Genomic DNA, 10,645 nt, shown 5'->3' on the forward strand with positions numbered 1-10,645 from the left:
CCACTTCATCCCAGTTGCTGTAGCTAGATTTCAATTTAGGGATTTGCTAACAATACGCAATGGAATTAGAAGTACCAATAAAGTTATATGCTATTGATGTGGGTTTGCCAACAATACACAGATGGAATTATAAGTACCAATAACGTTAAATGCTATTGATGTACACTAATTTAAAGCAGCCTTTCTTGCTTCTCCTATCTTGCTGTGCAACCTCAACTTCTACTCGTGTAATTGCAAGAATTGCAAGTTTCATCCCAGTTGCACTTCTGTGCTGAATGACATCACAGAGCTAAGAGGTGTTTAATCTAGCCCAAATCCATCAATAGTACCTCGGAACAATAGCCAAGTAATTGAACTACAGTACATTAGTACCCGTTACCAAAGCAACCAACTGAATCATTTATTTTTGGCATTAAAGGCAGAGCTCTGGGGCGAAGAATCCCTCCTAGACTTCTTCCTCCAGCAGCCGAACTGCTTTTGCCCTGAAGATCAGAGCCCTAAGGGTGGCTTACCGTACCAGGCCAAGTCCCCATGCTGCTTAGTCTAGAAACAGCGGACACCTGAGATTATTGATAAAAAGCTAGATATGCCAGTTAAATCAAAATTCCACATCCACTCTCTCACACAGCAAAGTCAAAAGTGTTGGAGTTGGAGTGTTAGGGCCAAGTTGGAGACTTTCCGCTAAACGGGGCATTGGCTGCCACCTTGTTCAAGTTTCTTATAACTGAACAGCCAGCTTTTCTTTTTTTTTTCCCTTAAAGACGAGAGGATTTGTATTAATGTTGTAACAAATATTTGTTCAATCCGGCTAGCTCTCAAAATAATGGATAAAAGCTTCAGCATACATTTACAAAGCCAAGTAGTTGAACTACAGAGGTTACTGGTTAGGCATTTTACAATTAGAGGTCAATTGTAAATGGACAGAGCCACAAAACCCATCTGATTCTACAATATATGCAAAAACTTTATGAATGATCGCTGCATTAAAAATGACATTTACCCAAAAATACTAGGAGTTTAATTAAAGTCAAATTGAACAAAGATTTTAATGTAGATGGAAACAGACATGATACTTATAGTTACAAGCTACAGGCTTCCTTGCAATCAGGAAAACCATAGTCTTATTTTATTTGAAAAAAATACAATAGAGTTTTTTATATGAAATCTTGCCCATTTCTAAATCACACTTGATTACTAGTACACGATGCAACACACCTGAATATTCACTCATTCTAGCAATGATCAATTTGTATAACCCATAAACCTTGAGTTACCACATATACTATAGATCATTCAAACTCTCAAAACAGAATTTTGGACATCATAGTAGAGACATGCACACCATATGCTTCAGTCATTCATGAGCTCTAAGTATAAACATTCTGACTACAGTATTAATGAACTAATCATCGTATGAATTTTGCAAGGGGTATCGATACCTCTAATCAAGTGCTCTATGATGCCACCTTTTTGGATTCAAAAGTATCAAGATTGCAGAGGATATGTCTGGAGTTGCCATCGTCATTCTACAACAGCCTTATGATAAGTACTGATCTCAAACAATTTCAACTAAGGATATCCAACAATAAAAGAAAAGTATTTTTAAATATTTTATTCTTCCTAAGAATTACAACTCTGTAAAATAGGAATAATAAAATACTCTGAACAATGCTTTGAAAGCTGGTTCTAGTGTAAAAAAAAAAAATTTGTCTGGGGAAATTTTAAACTAGCACCATCTAAGGGAATTTTCATCAAAACCAGACTAAGAATCGTAAAATTTCGGAGAAAAAAAAATATCTAAAAGCGAAATCATTCTCATTCAAAATGAAACAAAATCCTCCAAAAAAGGCGGCAAGGCTAGAAATATTAAGTGTTCCCCGTAGGAGGAGATACAAAGTAGTAGTATTTTAGGCTTTGTTGTCTACTTAACGGAACTCAACGGAATATTCTCTATCTATCCGCCAAATGTTCGTGCCACAAAGAACTACCACCCGTCCTTTATCTCCGTAACGACGAACTTTGTACATATTTTTTTTTTAACTTTTAATTACAGGTAGGTACGGAAGTGGACTTGGTTGTATGGCTCAAAGTCATCTAAACTATATGTTGAAGGTACGGTAATTACATTATTGAAGTTTTTCTCACAGTGTACAGAGATCTTTCATCATCACAAGGCATTCTGAGATCTTTTGCAGATAATATAACCTGAAATCTTCGGGAGATAATAGCTACAATGACTTTGAGACTGATGGAAACCCACTGCTGAAGAAACGAAAACATAACTCGTTGGATGAACCATTATTTCAAAGCATCATTGCAATAAAATGTATAAAAAGAAACATCAAAGCTTATATGTATAAACATATCCAGAAAAAATATACACTTCAGGGGAAAGTCTATTCCGACTACTTAAACCTAAGGAGACATCCACACAAACTTAAAACCTATAATTTGGTACACTCAGCAATGGGTTTGAACAACAGTTCACTTCACAAAAGGTACACTCTTATTCCACTTTTGGTTCAGGCGAGAGAAGCTGGATCTTAATCTGTAACTCGCGCATCCTCCTCTTCACATGGGGAGTAAATCCAGGACTGTTGGGGGGAAAAACAAGGAAGGAATCATAGCATTTATCTTGTGACCTTGTTTTAATGCAAAATACTGTATGTACTTCCTGACAGTTCAGCAATATTGAATTATTATGATTACTTGCTAGGCTACAACCTTATTTGGAAAAGCAGGATGATATAAGCCAAAGGGCTCGAACAGGGAAAATAGCCCCGTGAGGAATGGAAACTTAATGAAAAATAAAATATTTCAAGAACAGTAACATTAAAATAAACATCTATATGAACTATAAAAACTTTAACAATACAAGAGGAGGAGAAATAAGATAGAATAGTATGGCCGAATGTTCGTAAATTTGTACCCAATAAGATAATTCTATTATAAAAGATGACACTACCCAAGCTGTACAACTCATAAAATAATTTAATATCCCTGACAAATGACAGAATACTTCATTGTGAAGCAAGAGTAAAATTCTAAAAAAAAATTAAGACAAAAAAAGGTCGAAGGGATGATTTTACCTCTATCAAATCAAAATTTGAATTAAACCTAAATATACAAGATTCAACATTGAAGAAAATTTATACTCACACTTTAACCCAAATGGGGATATTCCTCTCCAACACCAATTCTGAATGACATTCTCATTTACTGAAAGAAAACAAATTGAAAAAATAAAAGTTATTTAAACGTACAATTTCCAGTCTTACATTCAAGACTTCGTCTTTAGGTTCTGATAAAAAAAAATGCTTCACGAAATATCACAGGATAATCAAGATTGATATGTTCAAGATAAATTAAATGTGCAAATTGTACTTCATACACCTCTTACTTTAATAAATGCTTAGCCTTGCTTCCATTACATTTGTAAAGCATAACCAGAATACTTTCATAGGTATTTCCTTGTCAATATTCAAACCTTCATGTGATTAACTACCTTTGAAAGTCTATTGCAAGAGGCTGCGTCATATTATGAGGCACGAAAAGCAAACAATTTATACTTGGGTATAAAAATATACAAAAATATCTATTAGACGGAGGAAGTAATACTGAAACGGCTCATGCTGAACACTATAAAAAATGTTTCTTTATGAACACATCAAACTGCACCTCTCCTTAGACCATCTACAAACTTGGTTATGATACTTGGACTAATACACTGAATTTAAAATTCATTTACACGTATTCGAACGAAAAACAAAACTACCAAGCAAAAACAGCATTTCAGGTACATAACCTTTCTTAGTTTACTAGTTAAAACTTAAATAAGGTAATAAATGCAACAGCAATGGAATGATTGTGGAGTTTTGTACCAATAAAAATAGTATTTGTACTTATATGAAGTTTGCATGAAACACCCTTAAGTCTCGTGCAACATATTCTAGATACAGGTAACTATAAATGCGGGAAACCTTGCATTCAATTAAACCTTACATAATACATACATCTTTGGGTACAGACAAGAGGTTCAATTGGCTTTAAAAAAAAAATGCTCATTTAAAAATGGTAAAAGCAAAGCTCAAATTAATGTTCTCCCCCTTAGCAAATGGGCTTTGGAGATTTATAAAGTTGAGTTTTCATGACTGGAAAAAGGTCCACACCAAGCCAACAAAACTGTTACCCTGACCTTCATGACAAATTTATTCCTAATTCATGATGATCAACAAGGCAAACATTACCAAACTATCAGAATCATGATCTTTCAAGAGAATATTTCCTTCTTGATCATCAGATTCAACAGTCAAGAACTAAACATCTATAGTAAACTGCAATGTACCTTCCTTCCTCTGCCTTTGCGTGGGCGTCCTCTGGATGCTGCTGGCTTAGGCTCCTCTTTCACCTCTTCCTCGGCAGCAGCTGTAAAAGAACAAGAGGCATAAGATGCGGGTCATGGAACATTTAGTCATTTATGGCAAAATCTCTGTACTTGCAAGTTTTAAAAGTTATTAGTCTATTAATTTTTCTACATGTTATTAGTAGTTAACAACTTAATACTAAAGTTTAATAACTATATTCCAAAGGAAGAAAACATCAACTTGATTATTACCTCCATTTTCGGCAACTTCCTCAGCTGCTGGTTCTTCCTCCTTTGCTTCTGCTTCAGCTGGGGCAGCTTCCTCTTCCTTGGCAGGTTCTTCTTCAGCGGCTTCCTCCTCCTTGGCTGCTTCTTCCTCTACAGCAATTTCCTCTACTTCAGCTGGCTCCTCCTCTTCCTTGGCCTCTTCCTCCTCAGCGTCTCCATTGGCCTCTCCGTTGGTATCACCATTCTCCTCTGCAACTTCAACTTCTGTAGAGTTCCAGAAAAATTTAAGATTTTGACCTAACTAAACCTTTATGGATTGTGAATGGATAAGAATGTACCTTGTAATCAAGAGCCCATTGACCAGGGAGGCTATTCATACCCTGTAATCAAGACCTGGGAGGCTATTCAAGTAGTGCAATGGGGTGGGGTTCTTTCCATTGCATCATTAGGTTGTGAAGTTGGATAGCAAGAGGAAAGACAAATCCATGGCATAGATAAAAGGTTATTACATTGGCACAGCTAGTGGCTTTATTATTAATTAAGGTGCACTTCTGAAGTATAATAACAGCAATAACACCTAACAAAAAAATTTCTGGCCAAAATAATGGCTGCACTTTGAATCCATGAACAGTACTATTTTCTACAGAATTTCAAATTGAGCAAATTTTTGAAATTTTTACATAACAGAGCACAACCTACCTTTGTTGGCAGCCGCTGGCTCATTCTCCTTCTCCTCAACTGCTACTGGCTCGGCATCAGCTACTGGCTCTTCAGGTTCTGTGAAAGTTGGAAATCTTTAGTGAAACAAGATAGCAAGACTTGATTAAAACTATGCCAAAGTATTATATGCATCTGAACAGCATTGGTCAAAAATACCCCTTTTTACAATTCGTTCGTCTAGTGAATTCAACATTATCAACCTATTTCATTATATTTTATCCTAATATCACTAAAGGAAATTGCCACGCAAACAGCTTAACCAACAAGCCAAGTGTGTCACGTATGCAACCGCATACTGGACGTGTGCCAACGACCCAGATTAGATTAGCCGTACCTCAAAAACAAAAGCTTTCTCCAACCTAAATTTAAAGTCTTGTATTTCCCACATAAAACATGCCTGACCTATACCAAATTGGCACTATAAAACTAGGCTTACACACAAATTTGGTGCTCAACAGAAAATGACTACAGTACGTACATCCCTAGAGGGGGATAACCAAACTGGTGGTCATGTTAAATCAGGGACATATCAGTTTTTTTCTCATCATGATTCTTCTCTTGCAGATACTTTAAGTTTCTATTCATCTTATCAAAAACTTGCAAAATTTTAATTTGAAACTCCTCAGTAATATTCATTGTACCTCAGGTTTGCTGATGCAAACTACTGTGCGTACAGTACACATTACAAAATATTTTAAGATTACTTAAGAGTATAGAGCATGAAGTATATTTTGACAGAACAGTACAGCAATAAAACATTCAAAACAAAATACAGAACCACCTAATGCATAGATAGCAATATTGTACTGTACATTGTACTGACAAAAGATATGTGGTTCTCATGTGGGGGTCTTACATTATCCAGTTTAAAAGGGGAGTATTATGCCTGCTGGATAGTGTAGCACACAGTACGTGGACTTGATACTTTAGATAGATTCTACAGTGAAGCAGTGTGGGGATTGTTATGGATGTAGAAGGCAGGTGGCTCAGAAAAATGTTAGAAGCGGTGTTAGAAAATGTACAGGTTGCTTCAGTGTATATCTAGGTCAATGGTATTTTTTGGTAGAATCTAATTTGAGAAGTCAAATACATTAATCAATTTTTGGGGGGAGGGGTTTCAGAACTAATACAGTACAGTATTCACAATTTTTTTGAGGGGGAGGGTAAATTGACTTACTTTAAAAGCAATGCTAATATGGTATTCTTATTAGTTTCTTCATCAAATTGCAATGGTAAAGATGAAAACATGCAGTATGAAACTACGTTATGAATATACCCAAGGATTGATTCAAGTCTGCAAATAACATCACAGATCCGGAAATAAGAGAGTGGCCACACATTTCAACCAATGTTGAATGTCTTTGGGATGATAAATATCAAAGCTGTTACTATAACCTGTGTATACAAGATTAGTATAATAAATTAAGTTCAAGGACAGATTTGGGTACATTTAATGGTTAAATTGTGGGGAAATTGAACAATAGGATGGTGAATTGTTTGTGCAGTGCAATTTAGAAGACCAGAGGATTGTGTCCTGAGAGGCACTTAAGCTTGAGTAAGAGAGGTTTTAATAAACAACAGCTGGAGTGTTAGAAAGGTGTAAGCAACATTATGAATAAAAAGTTTGATTCACTAATAAGGACTACTTTATATACAGGATGTGCTGAAGGGCGACCTTTTCAAGTTTTCTTTACGGTTGGGGCTAAAAGTTTCCGGATATTATTAGCTAAGCTACAACCCTAATTAGAAAAGCAGGATGCTATAAGCCCATGGGATACAGGAGGGAAAAATAGCCCAGTGAGGAAAGGAAATAAACTATACGAAAAGAAATTAATAATTAACACATTTTCAGAACAGTAAAACGACTCTAAAGATATTTTATATACTGTACAAGCTATGACAAGTTTGAGTTTTTGAAATTCTACAAATTCAACTACCCGATTCGGCATATCATTCCACGACTTTGCCATAGGTGGTATAAAACTAAAAGAACACCGTGTAGCGTTGAGTCTGATGATGGAGAAGGCCTTGACTCTAGTTTGTTTTCACTTATGAAAAAAATAAAAAATAAAAAGTCTCTCGCAGCATATATATAGTTTGATTTCGAGTCATACCATTAATTTTTTCCGGTCCACAATTGTTCAAGCTCAACTTTATTTAAAAGCTACCCACCATTCCCTACATATTCATTGTATTTCTCAAGTTTCATATCGCCTCGTGCATAATATATAAAATGCCTTACTTACAGACTTCTGACTTGTACAGATTTTCCTAACAAGATTTATTTCCACAACATTCTTTGTCATTCCACAAGGTAAACTACGTCAATACGTACACAACTTTAATACAAGTAAAACACTGTCGCACATTATAGTCACTAATGATTACTTTTTTAAAAACTAACTAATTTCATCAGATTTATAAATTTTAAATGAAATATTAGGTATGTTAACCAAGAAATATTTAACCAAAATTAACCTTTTTGTGAATCTTTTAAAAATATGTCAACCAAGACTAGGTTAAAAAAATATCCACCTTATAAATCTTTTAAAATATATAGGTAAATAAATGTCTTACGGAAATTGTGAGTTTTACCGTTGCGCAAAACGCTGCGGAGAGAAACGAGACTTGATATTGGCCGCGTTCATTTCCCCAGCGCGACTTGCATGTTCACTTTATAACTGTTATTACCTTCCAGACACAGCCTTATTGGATTTAAATCCCCACTCATAAATAACGGTAACGGACAATAACCGACCAATTAGTCGTTAAATTAATACTAATATAAATATATTGTGTGATCAGAAAATAAAACCCGCTTACTTTTATCAAGAGTAAAAATGTATAATTCATACATTAAAACGACAAAACACAACATCCAAGTTACCTGTCGGACAATGAAAAGGACAAAACCAGATTTAACTGGTTTAAACCTAATCCCCCTTTTCTAACGGGAACTGGTTTATAGTTCGAATCCAAAGACTAATAACTTTCCCTTTTCATTTCCCAAGGTTGGGACGGGAGAGCGCTTTTCTGCTATGGCGACGGGAAAGAGTTCCCCACTGACGGGAAACCGTTCCATATTGTTTTAATAAACAAGACCTTTATGTTCGTGCAACAGACTAAGAATCCGAACTGTTTTCCGATTCGTCCAGCAGTCCAAGAACTTATTAATAAACTGGCCTTTCTTAGCTCACTAACTGGAAAACTAGAGTATCATAACTAACTCGATAAATAGTCAGGATTACACTAATAGCGGCCATTATATCAAGTGGGTAAATTTAACACCATTATTACAAGTTCATGGTAAATTCAACACCATTATTACAAGGGGATCGTAAATTTAACTCCATTATTGCAAGTTCATCGTAAATTTTACACCATTATTACAAAGTGATCGTAAATTTAACACCATTATTATAAGTATTACACGATTATCGTAAATTTAATACCAATATTACAAGGCGATCGTAAATTTACCACCATTATTACAAGGCTATCGTAAATTTAACACCATTATTACAAGGCGACCGTAAATCTAACACCATTATTACAAGGCGATCGTAAATTTAACACCATTTATACAACATTGAAAATGTTAGTGCCTAAACCTAAGGCTGACTCTACATCACCACTAAACATTCACAATGTTCCGACTACACTGTATATAATAGGGAGAAAACAGAATTTTCTGAATTTTACGTCTTTAAAAATTTTTGATCCTTGAATAGAAAATTTCTTACGAACTAGATTCACACAAGCACTCAAATACATTCATTTGCTTAAATTTTACAGCCAAAATTAGCCTAATAATTTTATTTTCTAAATACGTCTTTTTTCGACTAAAACAAATACAAATTTCTCAAGGACTAAATTCAAACCACCAGTGAAAAAAAAAAATTAACTTTTTTACACGAAATAACAAACATACAAACGACACTTTGAACAGCAAACCAGGCCACGTCAATTGGGACTTTAAAAAGAACCTTCCCAAGCCACCACAGCTCACGGGAGAGGAGAGAGAGAGCGAGAGCGTGAGAGGAAGCGAAGTATTAGGGTGTAGCCGCCGCCGCCGCTGTCTGGCCGGTGTTTCTCTCTTGTTACGCAAGACAAACATTACACGTGTCACAAAGACCCGACCTTACTTCGATTTTCCAGCATTTAAACTAAAAAATAATACTTAACAAATAATTATTAACTAACACAGTATATAATTGTCTTCATGAACTACTCGCATATCTTTTACGTGGTAGAATTGGATGTATCAAAGCATACTTTCAACGTTAAATCAAAATAAATGAACACAACGGCGGAGAAATGATTTGGTGCGGGGCGGCCATGGCCGCGCCAGCCATGGTGTGGTCTGGCCGCCGACTGTAAGGGTAGCAACAACTTCTACTATCATAATATAATCTTCCACTAAATCGCTTTTAATAAACACGTACAGCACACCCACCTGGCTTCTTTGACTTGGGTCCCCTCTTGGCTTTCTTGGTCACTGGGACCTCCTTAATTTCTGCTGGGGCAGCTTTTCTTCGCCCGCTGACTGCGCTGCTTCGTGTGGTAGGCATCCTGACTGTATGAGTTTCCGCGTCCAAGTGGCGCTGGTTGGCAACAGCGTATAACAGCGGTTTCGTCCGTTTGGGAAAAGGATTCGTCCGTTGGGAAAAAATGTGTGCCGCCTTTAAACCACCTTGGGTTATTTATTGCCTTATATACATATTAATAACTCATTCAATCAACGTATATACCTTCATTATTTATTACTATATGTATACATAACTATAAATCTATAGGAATTGAAAACTGACCTCGTAAATTGATTGTCATCATAAAACATGTGGCAACGCCGTATAATGTGTGCCACCTCTAACCACCTTGGTTGTCCATTGCCTTATATATATCTTTATTCACTCATTCAATCAACCTATATACCTTTATTAATAATTGCTATATGTATATATAACTATAAACCCATTGATGTTGAAAACTAACCTCGTAAATTAATTGTCATCATAAAGCATGTGGCAACGCTTTATAGCAAGGGGGTTTGGGGGGTGCAAACAAGTCTCCTTGGCTGATTATATAACGTCACCCCCCACAAAGCCCCTCCCTCTATAACCTATGGGTTATATAATCCCAAACATGATCGCTTTTAGTTCTTAACTCTGTTTATATTCTAATTGTAATCAGCGTTCTTGCTTTATACCCAGTAGTTGCCAGCACTGAGCAAGCATGGGTATCTATTGAAACCCAAAGCAATGGCAATATTTAGTCATTTTGAATACATATATTCGTACTATAGCATTGCTTCTAAGCAATCTCTCTCTCTCT

The 10,645-nt window shown here is 35.8% G+C and overlaps 1 protein-coding gene across 2 annotated transcripts; it reads right to left on the minus strand.

Moving 5' to 3' along the window:
- Positions 1 to 1,032: 1,032 nt before the first annotated feature.
- Positions 1,033 to 9,926, minus strand: LOC137631113 (cytochrome c1-like). 2 transcript variants are annotated; one of them, XM_068362761.1, is made up of 6 exons: positions 9,768 to 9,926; positions 5,291 to 5,368; positions 4,616 to 4,840; positions 4,346 to 4,425; positions 3,160 to 3,219; positions 1,033 to 2,594 (listed from the first exon to the last, which is right to left on the minus strand). In XM_068362761.1, the coding sequence occupies exons 1-5, from the start codon at positions 9,880 to 9,882 to the stop codon at positions 3,217 to 3,219; spliced, it is 501 nt and encodes a 166-aa protein (XP_068218862.1). In that variant the 5' UTR covers positions 9,883 to 9,926; the 3' UTR covers positions 1,033 to 2,594; positions 3,160 to 3,216. The 2 variants fall into 2 exon arrangements, with proteins under 2 accessions (XP_068218862.1, XP_068218861.1); XM_068362760.1 differs by having other exon boundaries at positions 4,616 to 4,855.
- Between the last annotated feature and the right edge of the window lie 719 nt (positions 9,927 to 10,645).

The sequence above is a fragment of the Palaemon carinicauda genome, chromosome 39 (genome assembly GCF_036898095.1).
Source record: "Palaemon carinicauda isolate YSFRI2023 chromosome 39, ASM3689809v2, whole genome shotgun sequence".
NCBI lineage: Eukaryota > Metazoa > Arthropoda > Malacostraca > Decapoda > Palaemonidae > Palaemon > Palaemon carinicauda.